We start from the raw sequence: 21,779 nt of genomic DNA, 5'->3' as shown, positions 1-21,779 counted from the left end.
CACATGTTCAGTTAACTCAAATAAATAACTCCGAACAAATGAAGTGGTAACTAATCTTACTGAAGTGTGTAAGATTTTTCACTGCAGGCACAGCTGCCACTTTGGCTTGGATAACAGTTGCTATATCTCAAAAGCATTAAATGTATACAGTGCAATGCATTACACTTTTATTCTAAATATAGTTACTGAATAATGCAAAAGGGGTTATGTAATAGTGACCATCACATTACATTCAACCGCAGCCTGGACCTGTAGTGCTCCAAATAAGATATCCTTGCTTACCATCTTCTGAGAATAGTTATATTTAATAAAACATTGTGGCGGTCACACAGCAATCTAGGCCTGACGTTTATACATAGTGGCAGTAGTGGTAAAAACAGTGGAAGTGGAGAAAACCTGCAGTAAGGGACAACTGTAACCATGGTACAGTGTTAAAGATATACCTCAAGGTTATACAGTGATCTGAACTCTGTGATGGGGGTGTTGTGCCGGTGGGAGTTGTGAGCTGGAGTGGGCTGGGGAGGGGGTTAATTGGGGAGATATCTGAAGAAAACCTCAGCGGGGGTTGGTGCAAGTGACAGACCTCCAGACTCATCTAGATACATAAATATACAAAAGGGTATGATTGCACAGAAGCTGAAGAAATCACAGAAGAATATCCGTGGCAGAATAAGCAGAACAGAACAGCAAGAAGCAGTCTGCAAAATGTTGCAAGAAATCAAAAGTGTAATGGGGAAGACTAGAGAACCCAGAAAGCCCACCGATGACAAGCACATAAGGAAACAGGGTGTGGATCATGCCACAAAGGAATGTTACCTGGGAGAACCCAACTTGACCTGTTTTATTAAGGAGTGCAAGTGGGAGGAGTGAGTAACGGCAGTAGCAGTAGAGAATTAAACAAGTTCTACAGCAGTTTGCAGGTGTTCCTGCAGTAGATGTTACAGAGGAACAGAAATAATCTTTGTGGCGTGCACATGTCCAAATTGATTTCCCTGATGGCACAGACCTGCAGGATAAATTCTGCTATGCAGATTAGTAGAGATTATGATAAAGGATAAGAAAATCAAGTTTAAATTGAGTACCCAGACTGATGCATTCCATTCATATGGTTGCTTACACCATAGTTGACACCAAAAGTTTCCATTTAACCACAAGAACCACTTCACTACAGCAAAGTGATTAGGGGTATTGTACATCATTCCTAATCATTGAGATTCTTTATTAAGTAAAGCTGCCTTTGTAGCCTGAAATACTCTTCTCACAGTGAGTTTAAAGATGTAAACCTTGGCTTGGTGCATCTGTATTCCTCCTCCTCTATAGTCACATTTCTCATATTGCAAGAAGGTGGATCAGACTGCTCAGTCTTATTTTTCCAAAAACAAGAAATTTAAAATGGCAGGGGAGAAAGAAAATGTGTCAAAGGAACAGAAGACCAGCCACCAGATGGACATTTCAGGCCTTGGTTTGCTTTCCCAGCATATCAACACAGATATCCTCAGGTCATTTCATTAATGCAGCTCGGACTTTGGACCTTCCTGGATCTTTGGACACTGCAGGTACTGTTTCTGAAAACCCCAACTCTCTCTTTTCTGGAGAATTGTCCTTTCATTAAGATGATAAAATTGTGTACAGCACTGCACCATGACAGAGAAACAGTATCAGGATCTTTCATTAGCTGAAACACTAAGGAAAATAAGTGAAGCTTCAGAAACCCATACAGTCAGCAAAGGGACTACAAAATCTGACATATGTCAAATTTTAGACTTGGAAACATATCTTCAATCACAAAGAAAAGAGGTCTCAGAGCTCAAGAGATTCAAGGCCAGTTAAGTCTCAGGCAGGGTAGATGATATCTCTCTTGCACTATTAGAAACCAGTTGCATAGAGCACATTCTTACCATCATCATCAATACAAAGTTGACAGAATGAGAAAAACTTCAATCCTTGGAAATAACCCATCAAGAGCTGATACACTTCCAAGTAACCAGAGAAAACGAGATCCTTAAGCTCAAAGGACATTATGGCAACATGTAACATGCAGAAATTGATCATTTGTATAAAAGATAACCGAAGTTTGTATTGGAAACCCATCAGTAAGCCATAAAAACATTAGCAAATTTTAACCAACATGTGCTGCACCAAAGATGCATCTTATAGAGATGCAGAATACTGGATGGTGAAGCATCAATGTGAACTTGAACAGAGAAAAACTCAGCAAAAATTGCCAAAATTTAATCACCTCAAAGAAACAACAAAGAAGTCCAGCTATTCATGGACACACAGCACAACTAAGCCTTGCAAAGTCAAAAAGATAAGCAGATATGCCAGCATTTTAACACATTTGTCACAGCAAAGAGACATATTGATGTTTGGCATATGTTCAAAGTTCCAAGATTACAAAGCATGGAAAACTTTTGGCTGCTGTTGATGAGCCATTACCTCCTGTTTCAGAAAGAAATCCCAGAGAGACACTGAACAAAGATCTTTGTTCATGCTCACAGATGATTATCAAAGAAGAGGCCCTTGTTAATAACAGAAATAACCTGCAGAATAAGGTGAATCTTTCAAGAAAGTCTGCAGACAGTGTACTTCACAGGAATTTCCTATAAATCCTGCTCCAGCAGTTCCTTCTGTTATTGATGCAGGTACAGTCTCATGAAATCCCCAAGATGCCATTATCTGTAGCTCAACAGCTTCATTTCCTTGCCTCCAAAAAACCCCTCCATTCTTCTTGTCCCCCATTAGATTCAACCCTATGTCAGATAACAATACAGAAGAGAAAGTGAGAATTCCAGTCCTTCTCTTCCTTCTTAAGGGGCTTGTGATCTTTTGATTCCTGGAATCTTCTCCCATGAAATAGTTTTATTTTAGTTTGGTCTTCACTGCTGCTATAGTCAAGTGCTCGGAAACCTCACAGCCGATGAACTAACTACTGTCAGAAGCTGTCATTTCATTTGGCTGATGTGTTGGCCTTCCAAGAAAATTACAAAAAAGCACATTCATCCCACACATCCTCCAGGCGAGCTAAGAATGCTGATGGAGATTAAAGCCTCAAGCAAAAGGGACTTGTGGTCAGTCTGGGGTGGGGGTGAAGATTGGATTAGATTCCTTACAGTATGGAAACAGGCCCTTTGGCTCAAGAGTAACTCACCCCGACCCTATATTTACCCCTGCCTAATGCACCTGACACTACGGACAATTTAGCATGGCCAATTCACCTGATGTGCATATCTTTGGACTGTGGGAGGAAACCGGAGTGCCTGGAGGAAACCCATGCAGACACAGGGAGAATGTGCAAACTCCACACAGTCACCGAAGACTGGAACTGAACCCGGTGCCCTGGCGCTGTGAGGCAGCAGTGCTAACCACTGAGCCACCATGCCGCCAAAAGTGATATTTAGATTAGATTCTACAGTGTAGAAACAAGCCCTTTGGTCCAACAAGTCCACACCGACCATCTGAAGAGAAACCCATCCAGACCCATTTCCCTCTGACTAATGCACCTAGCACTATGGACAATTTATCATGGTCAATTCACCTGATGTGCACATCTTTGGACTGTGGGAGGAAACCAGAGCACCTGGAGGAAACCCACGCAGACATGGGGAGAACATGCAAACTCCACACAGACAGTCACTCGAGGCTGGAATCGAACCTGGGTCCATGGTGCTGTGAGGCAGCAGTTCTAACCACTGAGCCATTGTGCCGCCCCTTTAAGAGAACAATGGGATTAGATTACATTCCCTACAGTGTGGAAACAGGCCCTTTGGCCCAACAAGTCCGCACCAACCCTCCGAAGAGTAACCTCCCAGACCCATTTCTCTCTGACTAATGCACCTAACACTATGGGCAATTTAGAATGGTCAATTCACCTGACCTGCACATCTTTGTGACTGTGGGTGGAAACCGGAGCACCCGGAGGAAACCCACGTAGACACGGGGAGAATGTCTATGTGGAGTTTGCACAGTCACCTGAGGCTGGAATCGAACCTGGGTCCCTGGTGCTATGAGGCTGTAGTGCTAACCGCTGAGCCACCGTGAGCACTGAGTGACAGGAGGGTAGGGATGTAGAAGTAATGGAATAACTGTTAATTCTCTTACAATTCAATATTTATGGCCCAGAAAGGGTACCATGAAAAAACTTGAGCATAGATACAGAATAAGGACATTGTACTATAATCCAAGGCTACTGAGTATAAGGAGCTATGTCATGTGATATCAGATCACATGGAACCGGTGGAACGCTGACTAAGGTGTCCTGTGTTGCCATCCTCTATAAATAGTTATTTTCAATAAAATGTTTTGCTGTTCATTTGCAAGGGTGTAGATCCTATTAGTTACATGATGCATTTTTGAGATGTGATGCAAAGTGTTACAAATGCAAAGCTTTCTTTCTATGTTGTCAATCAAGAACAGTAGCTCTCTGTATGGTGATGGTTTGAAAGCATTTTACTTAAAGCACTGATGTGGCTGTGTCAGCACTTCTAAACAAAACCTAACTGTTTATTCCTATTTTCTTACAGTTCTGCAAAGATTTCCTTAATAATGAAATAGCCAATAAATCTTTGAAAGTTACTTATTGAATCTGACAATGACTTGCTGTGTTTAAAAAAAAACAAACTCATTTATCCTTTTGTTCTTTTGCCAATTATCATAAGTTTACATCCTTTGCTTCCTGACTCTCCTGCTGGTGGAAGTAGTTTATCATTATTTATTTGGGGAAAATCTCTCATGTAACCTTGAATATATTGATTGAAATCCCCCATGACCATCTCTGGTCCAAAGAGAAAATTCCTAGCTTCTTCATTTTGCCATATAGGTTAAGTTCTTTACCTGTTTTAACATTATGGCAAATCCCAGCATCACTTGTTCATAAATCTAGGTGTCTAACGTTGGACACTATACATCAGCTTAGGCCTGGTCATTATAGAATTCCCATCAAGAAAAATTTACTGCACTAATGATCAGTAAGCTAATGCAGCTTCTATCTAAGTTAAAAAGATTGCAGATTGCTGACTTGCAGTCTGGGCTACTTTCATGGGGAACATAGTGTCACAGTATCTGATTCTGGTTGAGCTGTCAGGCAGAGGGGGATGGTTACTGCTGAAGGGGGATAGAATGGCTGACGCTGCAGGCTGGCCAGGTCTAGCCCTCTCAATTATTATAAAGTTAGAAGTAATGATCCTTCTTGCTCACAGCTCGCTTTACACACATACCGCCCATTGAACAAATTAAGTCTGTAACAGGCAGTTGCCATGCTCTAAAATATGACTCAACAACTGTTAACCATTAGACAGTACATCTAGAAGGGCTACAGTTGAGTTAAGCAGCTGCACCATTTAAAACGCTTTCTCCCTCTGGAAGTAGTCATGTTTAAGTTTCCCCATGGTGTTTCATTATACACTAATCAAACATTATTTTTAGCAAAAAGAGAGCCATTTATTTTCCATTTTAAAGAAAAGATGCTACCCCACCTCCTAGTATCATGTCTTCACTGTACATTCTGGGTTGACGAGAGAGCATGTTGACTATTGGGAGAAAAATGTTTGGATACGTTTTCACAGCAGAACCAATGATAACCATAGAAGTTGATTCAATTAAGTTTACAGAATAGAAACAAGGCCACTCAGTCCATAAAGCTTTGGCTGGTTATTTTAAGAATGGTATTCAAAATTAATCCCATTGCTTTAGTCTTTTCTCATTGTGCTGTATCTTTCTCTACAGTCTAATAATGAGATATTGTCTTTATTAGCCATGATAACTAAGATGAGAACTATTCCACAACTATAGTTAATTATATTTATGGAAAGTGAGTGATTGCCATAAATCACTAGGGCCTGATTTCAGATTCATCCCTTTAAGATCCTTACAGAATAGTATACAGGGGATTTTGGACACAGAACACATTCATAACCTATACAGGTGTTTTGTGGATCTGAACTCCTGCTGAATTTGCAAAACTACCAAGCATGTGCTGCAAGTCCATCCCTGAACCTAAAAGACCGGTATACCTTCCTGCAGTAACAAAATTAAGGAACAAAGAAACTGGAACAGGTCATTTTGCTTATAAAGCCTGTTTGACCATTCAGTTAGAATGAGTTATTAGAGAGGTTCCGTTCTGAAATCAGGCTCTTTCGTTACTAAAGAAGTTGAACTGAATTAAAAGTGCTTTTTCAACAAGTTTGCTTAGGAACATAAAATCACCAAAGGAATTGAAGTTTTCATTTCATTTCATTTCAGGGAATTAAAATGCTAATGGCTGTAACAACTCTACCAGCTACCAGTCACTATGTATCACCTAACCCAAAGCCACCTCCTCTGGCACCAAAGCCTGACAAGGACAATATCAAGTTACAAAAGATCTTGAAGAGGGCTGCGAAGCGTAAGGCTGCACAAACATATTTGCAGGCTATGGATACATCAGATAAGTTTCACTCTTACTTACCTAAGCCTTTTCGATCTAGTTTGTCTCCTGTTAATGAAGCTAGTCCTGACCTAGAATACTATGAACATCACTCTCGATCTCCACGATCTCTTCTGACTCCAAGAATACCAAGTTCATCTTTTCCACCTTATAGACAAGGTCCCACAATAGTAACCTATGCTCATGTCGCAAGTCCATATCCTGCACATAAATCCTTCTACAAGGGGAAAATTGAGCTCCTCCCTAAAATAGAAATCAGTACCCCACAGTCGCCTGCTGAAAATCAGAATCAAGTACAAGCAAAACTGCCACCACCTATTGTCCCTGCAAAGATATTCACCATTCCAACTTTCCAACCAGGTATCAAACCCCAAGAATTGCCCAAATTCTCAGTACCACCACGGTTTTCTCCGAGCATTTATACACCAAGATCTTGGTCTACCACTGAGGTCACCACAGCAAATATTTCCACAACTGCATCTAATGCATTTAAAGGACCTGAAGTTCCTGAACTTCACGTCACTGATACTTTTGGTGCCAATGGCCCCAATATTAATGTAGCCAACACTGTAGTCACGGGGGTTGAAACTTACACAGCAAAGATGGTCATCAATGAAGTTGAACAGGAAAGCTTTCTCAACTCTCTGCAAGCATGTACTCCCACTTACGAAGCTCCGCGAGGAAAGACTCCAATCTACGAAGGCCCAGCAGCAAAGACACCAATCTACGAAGGCCCAGCAACAATGACTCCAACCTACGATGTCTCAAGAGCAAGGACTCCAACCTACGACATGTCAAGAGCAAGGACTCCAACCTACGACACGTCAAGAGCAAGGACTCCAATCTGTGAATCTCCAGTAACAAGGACTCCAACCTACGAAGCTGCAAGAGGAAGGTCTCCAACCTACGAAGCCTCAAGAGCAAGGACTCCAACCTACGAAGCCTCAAGAGGAAGGACGCCAACCTATGAACCCCCAACAGCAAGGACTCCAATCTACGAACTCCCAGCAACAAAGACTCCAACCTATGAAGCCCCAAGAGCAAGGACTCCCACGCATGAAGCTACAAGATCAAGAGACAAATATGACCCACTGGGAGCAAACATTCTTCAAAATGAGGGGACTCAAGAAAATCTTACTGAAAAGGCTGCCAATACTTCAGCCATTGGAACTGATGATCTCACAGTTGGCATTGGTGCCATTAAAATAGAAATTCAACAGATGGACATGCCCACACAGAAAACCAAAGCAGAAACCAAATCCAGTCCAACAGACATTGCTGCTGAGACAATGACTCACAAAGGAGCTAAGGTACTTTCTAAAGCAGAACCTCAGCTGAATTCTCCGGAGCGTGTTAAACCTCTGAAGAGTAAGATCAGTGGTTGGACCCGTCTCAAAAAACATATGATAGTGGAAGAGGAGCCACCAAAATTCCCAGAGCCAGAACCCAATCTGCCAGAGGCCGGGACACAAGAACAGAACCAAGATGAATCAGAGGCCAAGAAACAAGAATCAAAAAAGGCAAAAGTGTCACGAGCTAACAAGATGTGGGATGCTGTGTTATTTCAAATGTTTGCTGCCCAACAGCGCAAGCAAAGTGAACAGGAGTCAAATTTGGACAACTCCAAGCAAATGCAACAAGCAACTCCAGTATTTAGTAGCCGCCTGCCCCTTCTGCTCTTTAGACCTCGATTTGATGCCAGGAAGTTAAAGGAAGCAGCTGAAAGGCCTTTGAAGAAGATTAGCACCACTTTGATTGAATCAGGGCTGCATCGCAAAGGAATTGATGATGAAGAACTTAAAGACTTCAATCGGACTGCAAAAGGTTGGCCAACACAACAAAAGGAAATAAGCTGAACATGCTTAACAAAATAAGTCAGCAACCGGCATCCAGTGGTGTAGATCAGTTGCCATTGCACTGATGCCGGAAAGGGAATTACACTTATAGAGAGTAGCATGTTTGCTGCCAATAGTGAACTTTTTCAAGAAATGTTAAATTCTTACACACAGTGTTACTGAATGTAATAAAATGTAAATTTCAAACAGGTTCTGCTGTTTTGAACAATGTTTAGCTTGTTATAATCCATGAATGAGTGTATTGCACATTAGTGGCTTGATTTGTATGTGAATGTATCCTGATTTCTTAAAAAGAAGATTGAAAAGAACTGGCAAACTGATTGATTGAAAAAGACAAGGTAAGCCATGATATGAAGATTCAAAGCTGACATGAAGGAGGACATTAAAAGCAAGGCATTAGCGTGACAAACATTCCTTGGCATAGGAAGTTTGCCAAGTATGGTGCGTATTGTAGAGCATGATCTATAATATGTGCCAGGTAGCACAGGGCCTTTCAGTATAGCATTACTTTGAACTCCATAACTGAGGGTTTACAAAACAAAAATCTTTGATTTCATTTTCATGTTTTTTTTTCACTCTAATTCAAAATAAAATGGGTACTGAATGCTCAGTTGAACTCAATGGTCCTGTACCAACAAGAGCCAATGGTTTTATCCAGGAAGTGAACTTTGGCATGAACATGTGATTTCTTGGTACCAAGGAGCATAGAGGAAGAGAGAGGCCTTTACAGTGCATGTCCACAACTTGAGGTACCAGGCTAAGTGAGTGATTAAGAAAGCATTGAAGATATTTTCTCTTATTAGATAAGATGTAGACTATCGAACGAGATGGAGATTATGGGATGGCTCCTGTGGTGCAGCAGTACTGTCCCTACCTCTGAGCCAGGAGGTCGACATTTCAAGTTCCACCTGCTCCTAAGGTGCATAATAAAATCCCTCTTTTGGCTAATTATATATTCACTAGATAAGTCACAGTTAGAGTGCTGCATAGCTGCATACAGCTCTGACCATCAAATTATTTAATTACACGAGAAACACTGTGGAAATAATTTATGAGAATGTTACACGGACTGGAGATGTTTAGCCGCAAGGAGTGTATGGCCGGGTTGGAACAGAGGTGGATCGGGGAGATTTAATCGAGGTGTATAGTATTATAGGAGGGCCTGAGAAGAGTGAATAGGGAAACTTTATTTTCCTAAGCTGAGAAGTCAATAAACAAGAACACAGACGTAATGCAATTAGTAGAAGGATTAGAGGAGAATTGTCAGAGAAAGTTGGGGGTGGTAGGGGTCTGGAACCCAATTCCTAAAAGGGTTATAAAAGCAGGAACCTTAACTGCATATAAGATGGGCTTCGATACTGACTGCAACCCAAAAACTGGAAAGAAGAATCAGGATGGATTGCTCTTATTCAGTTGGTACTAATAGTATCCATTTATGGGTTTCTATGAACATTAATTCCAATTTCCATTTCTACAACAACTGTAATATAGTAATTAATGTCCCAAAGCACTTGAAATGGAGATGGCCAAACAGAATTTAAGTAGCTAGATAAAGGGACATTAGGGCATATAAGCAATTTTTGAGGAATGTCTGGCAGGATGGAAGAGGCAGAGAGTTATAGAGTTTTATAGAGGAAATAGCACAGTTTAACTGGTACACACATGGTGGGCTGTATGGCCTTGTTCTGTGCTGTAAATCTTGAACAGTTCTTTGACTGAATAACTGACATTTTTCCCAAGTTCTGTTAGAGGTTTTAGTGATGTGAAGCTGCTCACTTTCTAAGACTGCTTAGAAATTATGTTGGAGGCCCTTACACATGGGTCTGAAATCATCAATCTCAGATGACCTTGTATCCATGAACATCACAACATAAACAGATTTAGGAAAGGCTTAAAATGTATCCTGAAAGAAAAAGATGAGATAGTTTGGAAATTACAGGTTTTCTGACTTACACAAAGTGACATTTTCAAGCACTGTCAGAAAACATGTAACAGTAAGCATTCCTTTCATAATTCTGACTGCGTTTAAATTCTCAGCACATGGAAATTTCTATGGCCTCAAACTGCTTCTATTGCACAATTTTTCTCTTAACTAAAATTCTCCAGTCCAGCTAATATCCCTGTAAATCACCTCCATTCCCTCTTCAATGCAACTGCACCATTCCTGTAATATGACAACTGGAACTGTATACAATTTAACTTGTAGTATTTGTCAGCAAGGTTAAGGTATATGACATTTGATTGGCCACCCATTATAGGCTCTTACTGATTTTCATTGGTGTTGACTTTGATAGACAAGAAAATCCAAGATGTGGATGCGGTGGTTAACAAGGATGCTATCTGAACTGAAGAGATTTTACTTGAGGGAAGATTGGACATGCTTCCCCATTGTGAATCTGATATTGTCCACTTTACATTTCCTCCAAAAATTTCAAACTCACTCCGGTGTCTGAATTTTTCAGTTATGTACCAACTTTCTTTGATTATGTTATACAGTTACACAGAAATTACAGAAAAGATACAAAACAGAAATGAGTGGAAATGTACAAGTCCATCTGCTGAGAAAGTGGATTGGATATTGACGAAATATTTCCATCAGACGCAAGAGTTATTTGTGCAGATGAATCGTCTTCAATCAAAACATTAAGCTATCTTTTCATAATTGGAACTTTTTTTTTCAGATGCCCAGCACTCACTTTTTCTTTTCATCCTCAATGTAAAGCCTATCACATCAAGTGATAAATAAGCAACTGCTGGAACCAAATGGAAGTATTCTGTACTTCTCTTTAAGTTGGTTTGGTGATTTAGTGGAATTGGTAACCAACAGGAGGGGGTAATAACTGCTTTAGTCATTGCACATAGCAACATCAAAAACATTTTTGTGAAGAATTTTATCATTTGTTGTTTCTGACATAACCTTAAGCATGTTTGCTTTGCTTTATTTAAAACATTCACAAATTCATTTCTAATAACTTGACAGTCAGCATGCCGAGAAATTCTTAATACAGTGTGTTTTTGTGAGTAGTGATATTGTCACAAATTTATTGATACTGTGGACATCCTTGTCACAAAATCTAAACTGGTTGGGCTTGTTTTGAGAAAAGTGTTTCTCAAACACTACTTTGATTGTATCTCATCTGTCTACCTAGTTCCTTTCCTCTTTCCCTTCTCAGAGTCACGTGGCCTCAATATTTGCTTTTGTTCAAACAGTGGTGAGGGATACAACTAAAAACATTTATGCTGCTTGTTTAGTCAATGAGTGCAGGGTTAAACAATGAAACACTGGCCAGTCTAAGTTGTTGACAACCCTGCTAATTATCGATGGAAAATTACAGAGAACATGTTATGAGATTCTAGAAATGAAAACGGTGTGTGACCAGCAACATTATCTAAGAAAAAAAGACATTTTCTTAAACACCAAAGGAAGTTAGTGCATAACCAACTATAACATGCAAGCCTTTTTGTGTTTTTTTTAAACTTTGTTTTAGGTTGGATTTACAATAGAATAAATGATCACACTAACTTGACTTATACCTACACATTTTTCTAATTTCCTTTTGCATAAATTGCAGCATCAAATCTTTGCTTCCTTTGTACTCTTTTTATGAGTGCTGAGGTACAGCTTAAATACCTCAAAATATCATCATGCTTTGTATCACATGCCGTGTGGGCGGCACGGTGACACAGTGGTTAGCACTGCTGCCTCACAGCGCCAGAGACCTGGGTTCAATTCCCGCCTCAGGCGACTGACTGTGTGGAGTTTGCACATTCTCCCTGTGACTGTGTGCGTTTCCTCCAGGTGGTCCGGTTTCCTCCCACAATCCAAAAAAAGTGTGCAGGTTAGGTGAATAGGCCATGCCCGTAGTGTTAGGTGAAGGGGTAAATGTAGGGGAATGGGTCTGGGTGGGTTGCGCTTCGGCGAGTCGGTGTGGACTTGTTGGGCCGAAGGGCCTATTTCTACACTGTAACTAATCTAATCTAACCACTGAATTTTATTTCCACTTGCTTTGGTCCAACTCTTCTCCATTGCAAACTTATTTTTTCTATGGCCACAACATTGGAATTTATTCATTTTTTTGACCTACAATTAGTGCTTTTGAGTTTGGGCTTGATAATTCCTGCTACTTATTTATTTTTTGACTTTCTTTTTTACTTAGCATTACAAAAAGAAAGAAAACATTTTGAATAAGAAGCATATCCCAACTTGCAGCATTTAAGTTACGAATAAGGCACAAAACACGGTGGCTCAGTTGTTAGCACAGCTGCCTCACAGCGCCAAGGACCTGGGTTCGAGTCCAGCCTTGGGTAACTGTCTGTGTGGAGTTTGCACATTCTCCCCACGTCCGCATGGGTTTCCTCCCACAATCAAAGATGTACAGGTGAGGTGAATTGGCCATGTTAAATTGCCCATAGTTTTCAAGGGTGTGTAGATTAAGTGCATTAGTTAGGGAAAATCTAGAGTAAAAGGGTAGGGGAATGGGTCTGGGTGGATATTCTTTGGAGGGTCAGTGTGGACTTGTTGTGCCAAATGGCCTGCTTCCACACTGTAGGGTTTCTATGATCTAAAACCCTGTGTCAAGCACTGCTGGATAGGGTATTGTAGATCATTGAAACAGCCAGTATGCTTTTCAAAATTCCACAGGTATTTCATTTTCAGCACACTAAACTCATATTGACTTGCTGTATTGGTTTTCTTTTCCTTTTACTGGCTGTCAATTCATATCACTGAATGGTCATGACTTCATTTTAGAGGAACTCGGTTAACGCCATCTAACTCACTGTATATTTTGTTGAAACAGGATAGCTTGATGGATATTTTTCCATAAGGTTGTACATATTCATGGAAGCCAATAAGTAATATTACAGTTTAGAAATATTTGTAGCAACAGAAGGGCAATGGTAGCCATCAACTGTCATACAGTAACCATGTACTTTTTAGATATGTATAGCATGAAAACACAACCCGCTCCCATCCTGACAATGCCGTACATTTACCAGTTCTGCTCCATTACTTTCCACCATAGCAGGTGAAACAACAGCCTTGCTTCCGCAGCATGGCAAGTCTGGTAACTCTCAAACAGAGACAAAACCGTTTGTAGCATGGAAGGACATCACTTGAGCTTTTGCAATAGGTTGTTACTGGAGCTATCCAAAATTAATGCTACTATTCCCTTCTCTTCCCATCGTCATATATCTTTCTCTGTTTAAAGATATATCTAATCTTTTGAAGAAAGCAGCAATGATCTCTGCATTAGTGGTTGGAAATGTGGAAACCTATCGTGTGGTGGAACAGTACAGTTGTGTTCACAGGAAATACCTCTAACTGCTATATATAAGAGGGTTATTACATTTAAATTTGATTAGGTGAAGTACATGGGTAGCCATTATTGCAAAGCACATAACTTAATTTCACAGTATCTTAACATTCAGTTGGATTTCAATGCTATAATTTTATATTCAGTAATTAGGATATAATTTTTTATCTACAAGGTACTGTAAAAAAATTACAACTTAACATTTGGTTTTCAAGGACAATCTTTGGAAGTTTTGGTAAATGTTCTATCAAATATCCCATATATAGGTTATCGAAAAGAACAAAGAATTAGTTCTACAGTTTATAGTATTTTAAATAGATCTCTCATGATCAAATTACACACGTCAAATGCACGCAGGTACTGTGCTGTTATACAGAATTAACAGTGAGCTCGAAATAAGAAAAGATCATACCCCTTGCTCTGACTTGGAAACTCAAAATGAATGTAATAGGAGCTTGACTTGTCTATAAATAGCTAGGCGAAAGTGAGGACTGTAGATGCTGGAGATTAGAGTCAAGAGTGTGGTGCTGAAAAAGCACAGCAGGTCAGGCAGTATCCGAGGAGCAGGAGAATCGACATTTCAGGCAAAAGCCCTTCATCGGGAATGAGCTATATATAAATAGCTGTCTATTGCTTCAGTTAGATTTTGAGCACAGTAGTAAATGCATGATGCTGACTTTGATTTGTGGGCTAATAATTATTAGTATCTTTTGCTTTTCACTGATGAATTTGTCATTTTGTGGCCTTTGCAGCTGAAGCAAATATTTCTCTTAGATTCCATGGTGGTGGGGTGTCTGACATTCTGCTCCTCACCACCTGTGAGAAGACTATTCTGACCAGAGCATTTTAATGACTGTGCCCAGGCCTGTGGGCCTGTAGCAGAGTCTGTCTTGACTCACCATCTTGAGGTCTCCTGACTGTAGACAGTCCCCTTAGACTTTGAAGCATAACCATTTGCTTGAAGCACATGCAGTCTGTTTGCCCCACATGATGCTGGCACGTGGTACTGGTGTGAGATGACATCTCACAATGCTGTTTGGCAAGATGTTCACCTTCTTGACTGCCGACAACCATGTGTCTGCACTAAAGGGCAAGCCAAGTCAAAAGTACTGTGTGGCTGTTAGCACTGACTGAGAGGTCAAGTGTCAAAAGGAAGGCAAGGAAACAAATGACAAGTAGCAACCCCCTAATTATTTTTCTTCTGTGCAGACCTCGGAGATTCATGCACAGATGTGACTTCTGCAATCAGTGTCGGCACACCTATTGCTGTGTGTGGAATATCACCGTGGCTACACACTGTGCAGAAGAGAGGCAATATCGGTGGCACGGCAAGGGTGCTGTGATGCATCTAGGTAGGTGTAAGTGAGTAAGCTCTAAAAACAAAAGCAAGCAGGCAGCTCTAGTCCAATTCATGGGCAAAAAGTGTCTTTGCAGCAGCATTCCAAAAATAGTTGACGGTGTGCTCCAACTTGTTGTGGTTCTGTTCGCTGAGCTGAGAATTTGTGTTGCAGGTGTTTCGTCCCCTGTCTAGGTGACATCCTCAGTGCTTGGGAGCCTCCTGTGAAGCACTTCTGTGAGTGGATTGGTGAGCTGCCATGATGGTGTAGAAAGGCTGGCATGTGTTGAATGCCAGCGTCCGTGGCTGTGCATAGCTTCCCACTGAGCATGTCCAGAGACGTTGGTGCCACAGCCATCCAGGAGCAAGCTGGAGCTGCCAGGTACCTGCTCAAAATCCACATCAAGAGGTGACACCTTCTAGTTTCTAACCAAACAGCAGTACAACAAGAGTGCATACTAATGTGATTAAGTAATAATGAAGGTTTATGATGTGCAATAATCCCTATTGATAGGCCTTTTGCTGCTCACTGGCGAGAATCTTATCACTATGTCTGGAATTTGCCTGGAGAATGTGATTCGTTGCTCCCAACATTGAGAAAGGGCCCCTTCAACTTTCCACATGATTCTTACCATTTTCTTGCTTTAGCTCAGGAATGAGGAGATTCCATCCAAAGGTTCCTGTCCTTTAACATGCTACCAATGTCTGGGATGTTATTTCCACAAATCTCACTTCCTTTCATTGCTGATTCTTAGAAAGTTTTAAATATCGTACACTTGTTCTCTAAAACAGCCTGTGAACTCCTGACTTTCCCAATGGGATAAATGCAAAGTATAAAGGAAATTCATGCATTTATATTGAATTCCATCCCTGAACTAACCTGGAGGTTAGTGGGAAGGGGGTTCCAGGAGTTGGTGAATAGCCCCATAGCAAGATCCAAAAGTAGAGCTGAGCCAGAAGGGAAAGAATGAGAAACAGTCTGGGTGAAAAGCCACTGAGCAGCCAGTCGCTGTATGTTTGTGGTGCCAACAGAGAACCTTATTCAATCTTAAAGAAGACTTTTACCTGATTCAGTTGGAAACGCTGACTGCCATTTACAGGCGTACTCAAAAATTGCACTGAATGTGACTTAGTTTTTACAAGTTTCAACTGCTGACTCTCTCATTTTGCAGCACTTAACAGAGCACAGTAATATTAAAAGTCATCTCGTGTGTGTATTCCTTTCACTTGACCTCAAGAAGATGTCAGACAGCAGTTACAAACTTAAATGTCACATTCTCAGAGTTTAGGATAACATCTAAACCATCCAAATAGATTCCAGTTTGTAACTTACTCTCAGAGATCCTTATTTCACGATCCATTAAAAACCTCTCAAACAGAATTCAGCCTGTTAATCACACTCAAATAACCATTAACCAATACTAGTCAATTATTGATCAGATTCCAGTGTGTCCAACAGTTCATTATTCTACATGTAAATCACTTGAGCACCGTTTCAATATACAGCTGATAATATAACAACACACAGTAACTCAAACAAATTAAATGGCAAAATAAGTAGGAGACAAGTCCAAGAAAGGCAGACTGCATGTTACAGTTGTTGCTTATGAAAAATTGAAAGACTTACACTTATACTGCAGACCACACAACCTCAGGACATTCAATGAAGTGTAACTGGGGTAGTAACATGATCACAAGAAAGGCGTTTTTATTTTCCCCTATAGTTTCTGGAACTTAATATACAATCTATGGCTCTACAGTGAACCTTGCTTTTGATCTTTCATGTGCAAAGCCCAGAGTCTGGGAAATGTAAACTATCTAGTCGTTTCCCTTATCAATTCAATAGCAACAAAAATAACTGTTTAACATAGGTGAAGAATTAATGTGAATTAAAAATATTTTTTCCTCCAATGTCCAAGATTGGTAAGCAACTATTTGTACCAGCAGCATACAAGTGTATTAAAATTGTAGGCACGCTCAGATAACCATGCATTCTATATTCAGGGCAAACTTTCCTAGATAGATCTTTCACAAAAATTGTTTTATTTGTGCCACAATGTGGAAATTATTTTCTTGTCATTTTACGATCTCAACTTCTAGAATAATATATGCAAAAGATTAAATTAGAAGAGTCTTTTTGAGTTTGTCAGTGTGGTTGTCCTTAAATTTCCCCAAAATTGGCTTAAAACTAATGAAAAAGTCTCTGCACATGTTTAGCAAGAACATATTGGCAATATTTGGAAGTTTTACCATGAAACAGAAAGTAACTGGACCAAGAGATAATCAATCTCTGATTACTCACATGTGAATTGTATTCTCACTAGTCAGTTAATCAATTAGTGCTACCTTAGTTCATGATTGTGCATGACTAACATTGTGATGGATTGCTTTTGAGAATTGGTATTGCCAAAACAAAATTAGTGATCAGCTCAATGGACAACCGAAGTGTTTCTTTGATTCTCTAAATGCTATTATTATGAGTTTTGGATGTGAACTTTGAAAGTATTGTAACTGTGGGAAACTCACCCATTGTTACTTGATGATATTTCTGCTTGATATTAAAATGGCTCCCAGAACTAGATACTAAGCTACCCTGGGATTATCCCAATCTTCTTCCAAATGTGTTATGAAGCAACAAAATGTGCACAAAATTTGCTTATCAGGTGCCTTGACATTGGTGTATCAGATTGCCAGAAGTTAGCCAATCAGAACCAGCAGCTATTGAGTCCTATGGACCACTTATAGAGGCCTACTGCAGAGGGGAATAAGGTAAGTTTTTTTTCACCTTCATTTCAGGAGTTGCAGGAGAGAGGGAGATCAGAAAAGTTGGAGGCAAGGACACGGCTTGCTCCCCATCCATATTTCTGACTGCCCCAAGATTGGGGCAATTGGAGGTGCTCTCCCTCCAAGCTCATCATGCAGGTTGCCCTGGTTGACAGACAGGAAACTCGACATCTTTCTCACCTCACGAGGAAGGCAGGTAATTACGGAGGTGGTGGGTTGAGACCCTTAAGTGGCTATTGATTAACTATTTAATTGCTGAAGAGACAAGAAGATTGCCCATGTAACTTCTCACCAAGCATTTAATTTGCAGAGATGATGCAAAAGGGTGTGAATTTCTCTCTAGGCCAAACTTGTAGAATTATTTCTCCCAGTTTTCAATTCACAAAATTTACTCTTTGCATATGCAAAAGTAAAAAAGTACTAATACAATGCACATAAACATGGTTAAATGATATATTACAGCAAATTATTCTGAAGGAATTTTTGTTTTACTGTGATTTCCTGTGGTGACATTGTTTGAAAATGTGAACACTCCTGGGTTACTGAGATTAATGAGGAGATTTGAAAACATTTTTAGTCAAGAGAAGTGGGTGCCTAACTGAACACTGGAAACAAACTTGTACAGGATTGAATTATGCATATTTCATCAACTAAGGTTCAATGACAGTGCAAAACCAGAAACATGAAGACAGAAATTGACAATGTTATAAAAGGATATTATTCTTCTGCTGATGTGAATTATACAGTTTAGTTCGGTTTTTATTTTAACTATTAAAATTTTACAGAAAATGAACTGAAATATGCTCAGTTATTTTAATTTGTCTTTGAAAATTTATTTAAGACTATCCAGATGTGAACTAGGGATCAGCATTCTTATTACCTCTGTTCCTCATCTAAATGGAAGACTTTAAACTATTTGGGACGCAATTCCTGGCTGGAACTAAACTTTGACAGGAATTTCCAGTCAGAAACAAAAGGCTAAGAGTATTACCTCCACAGAATACATTAACCTAACATGTTTTTCCACTTTTTCCACTATTTTCTTTGTTTCTGTGATGCGCTGTGCAACATTTTTCTACATTAAAGGAACTGTATTGTGCAAGTTGCTGTCTTTAATCAATTTAAGGTTGTCTGTGCATCCTTTCCTTTCCTATCCAATCAAATTCTCTTTTACGATAATGGTTTCACTGACAGATGCTGACCATTACTGCAACAAAAACAGGAAAGTTATAGCAGGATACCATAAGCAGCATAAGCAGTGAACATTTCCCCCATTTAGAAATTCAAGCTTTTTTTTTGAAAACATAGCCTCGACTATGAAAACTTAACCTAGTCCCAAAGAGACATCCACAACACAGTCCCAAGCATGTTATAAAGAGTTGAAATATTTGTACTTGTTTGTGTCAGGGATTCAGCAGTGTGCAATGGTTCAACTGCAATCACTCCTGACCTTCAGCTTGAGACTTAACATAATAGTATAGGACTTAGGAGCAAGAGTAGGCCATTTGGCCCTTTGAAACTGGTACACCATTCAATAAGATCGTGGTTGATCTACTTGCATTCTCAGCTCCTCTACACTTGAATGACTCAGAGAGAAAAAAAGATTCTCCTTGTCTTGGTCTTAAAAGAGAGATCTCTTATTCTATAACTGCATTTCACGGCTTTAATCTTCCCCACAAGAGGAAACATCTTTCTAGTGTTCACCCTGTCCAGTCCCCTCAAGATCTTGCATGTTCCAATAAGATCACCTTAAATTCTTCTAATCTCTAATGGATATAGGTCTATTTTGTTCAACCTTTCTGTATGCTCTTTAAGCCAGGAATGAGTTGAGTGAACCTCCTCTGAACTGTTTTGAAAGCAATTACATACTTTTTCAAACAAGAAGATGAGACTTGTAAACTGTACTCCAGATGTGAGCTCAATAACACCCCGTATAACTACAGTAAAACTTGTCTTTCATACACAAAAAGAAATTGGCAGTCCTTGAGAGAATAGCATTTTGTACATTTTGTTCGCATTATGCATTTTTAATATATTCCTTTACAGTATGTTGGCTTGGCTGGAAAGGCCATCAGTGGTTGCTCATCTATAATTGCCTCGAGAGCTTTTCTGAAATTGTTGTTTAAATTTAGTTTTTAATCTTGTGTTCATACTTTGCATTAGGGATCACTGCAGAATAATGAGGAAGTGGAAACTAGCTGTTTGTTTTCTTGTTTAGTTTAGGAATACTTAGGCCACGTATTATTGAAGGAAATCTCAGACTGTCCAGTGAGCAGCACAGAAATGAAACTATATTCAATGAGCTTTACATTTTTTTTACAATGATTTATGCTAAACGTTTTATGAGTAATGCACTTTACTTGATGTAACTAGGTAACAGGAGGAGGTACAGCAGAAAATATCTAAGAAATGTTTTATTGACCAGCTCTAATCTATAATTACCTGATAGGAAATATACTTTGATAGCACTAATCATACATAGAGATGATTACTGCAGAAAATACTTAATCCAACATGCGAATAATATTACCAATGACATTCAGGTTAATAACTGTACAAACATTCAACTGATTTAAAAAAAAAATCTTTAACCTTACAGCATGGATCATGCTAAAATTTTAGTCTACATTCCAACAGAGAAATATGCAAACTAAAGACGGATGAATCTGTTCAACATTGACCCTCAATTCAAGGTATGTCCCCAGAGGAACAATTTCAACTTTACATTTAACTAGATGCCTAAAGAACCTTTGGATCCTATCAAGTAGATCTTTCTCTTTCTTTATCTTTATGTTGTGTTCTCATTGCTTGATGCTTGCTAATCATGGCTTATGCCTCACAATGAAAAAAGGCAGGAATGTAGGCCCCAAGAACTATTTTAGTTGGTGCAGGGATTGACCACACTGTTGGGAGTTATTATGAATCCCCTTTTCCTCTGGTACTGCTTGACTTGCAGTGCTTTCTCCAGCTCTACTCTTCATCCACTCCGCATCACAATGTAGCTAACTGAGCTAATTGAACACTGCCTCAGATTATTAATCAAATTCTTGATCTTAAAACATCCTCTTTTAAATCAAATTCAAAATAAATAGATCAACATAGCAACTGTGTTAAGATTACCTTGGGTTAGCTGTGTTGCTATCTCAGTGCTTAGACAGTCTGGAAAGTTAACTTGGCCATCACTTCATACTATTGTTTTTAAACAATAAAAAATCAATCTCTAATTTGTTCCCCAACATCAGAAGTGACAAAACTCACATGATTGACTATTTTGATCGGTACCATTCTCATCATCAGTGATGGGGATCTTCTCATACATTCCATGACCAACAACCACAAACTTGTATCTTGTACCAGAGGGATGATTCTAAAACAAACCAAAAAGAAAGATTATCTTAATTTGTATGATTTACTATAGGCAGGATTACATGGAATAATTATTTGAAACTCAGAAGATTTCCTCCGATGGAAGAGTCTAAAACTAGGGGTAAACGTTTAAAAAGGGATGGCTCATTTAATAAAAGATGGGGTGAACATTTTTCACAGAGGGTCATAAGTCTTTGGAAATTTATTTCCTGGTCAAAGCAGAGATCTTTGAATAATTCTAAAAGCACAAATGGGTTGATTATTGCTAGTGAAGGGAGTGAAGGGTTAGCAGTGACATGAGAATGAATCAACCCCAGATCATACTCATTGACCTTTAGTTACATGTTTTCTTTAAAACAAAAGGACAGAGTCAATTTAACTTTTTCAGTTAAAAGTAGGAAAAAAATATTAGTTTTCTTATTCATCCTATTCAGCTATAACACGTACACTTATAATACGGTTTCATGTTTTGGACATCCACCTGCAGATTTATACTGTAATTATGAAGTTAGTATACCCTTAAAATGTACTTCAAGTTACAATATATTTTTGGGTATAGAATATATTTAGGCTGACAGTGACACTAAGTTTTTACTCTAACGTTGTATTCTAAGGGAATCTCTACAATGCATCTTATGGAAGAGTCCAGACTCACTAACAGCAACTTTTGGCTTTTCATGTTCTTCTACACATATGGA

General features: G+C 39.4%; 2 protein-coding genes across 10 annotated transcripts in view; one reads left to right on the top strand and one right to left on the bottom strand.

The window, feature by feature from the left end:
- The window catches only part of prr33 (proline rich 33), a 41,115-nt gene extending 32,644 nt beyond the window's left edge, over window positions 1–8,471 (top strand). For all 4 annotated transcript variants that reach the window (XM_087996598.1, XM_087996596.1, XM_087996597.1 and 1 more), the window contains one exon: window positions 6,241–8,471. In XM_087996598.1, coding sequence (XP_087852724.1) covers window positions 6,241–8,280 — 2,040 coding nt within the window. In that variant the 3' untranslated portion in view covers window positions 8,281–8,471. The remainder of the gene's footprint in view (window positions 1–6,240) is intronic.
- The window catches only part of lsp1a (lymphocyte specific protein 1 a), a 335,791-nt gene that overhangs the window by 3,695 nt on the left and 310,317 nt on the right, over window positions 1–21,779 (bottom strand). For all 6 annotated transcript variants that reach the window (XM_043705980.2, XM_043705981.2, XM_043705982.2 and 3 more), the window contains one exon: window positions 20,974–21,082. In XM_043705980.2, coding sequence (XP_043561915.2) covers window positions 20,974–21,082 — 109 coding nt within the window. The remainder of the gene's footprint in view (window positions 1–20,973; window positions 21,083–21,779) is intronic.

The sequence above is a fragment of the Chiloscyllium plagiosum genome, unplaced genomic scaffold, assembly GCF_037043375.1.
Source record: "Chiloscyllium plagiosum isolate Xiang-an unplaced genomic scaffold, Cpla_swu_hap1 HiC_scaffold_18, whole genome shotgun sequence".
NCBI classification, from domain to species: domain Eukaryota; kingdom Metazoa; phylum Chordata; class Chondrichthyes; order Orectolobiformes; family Hemiscylliidae; genus Chiloscyllium; species Chiloscyllium plagiosum.
The sequence above is the reverse complement of the archived record's forward strand: the minus strand, read 5'-3'. Positions and strand labels throughout refer to the sequence as shown.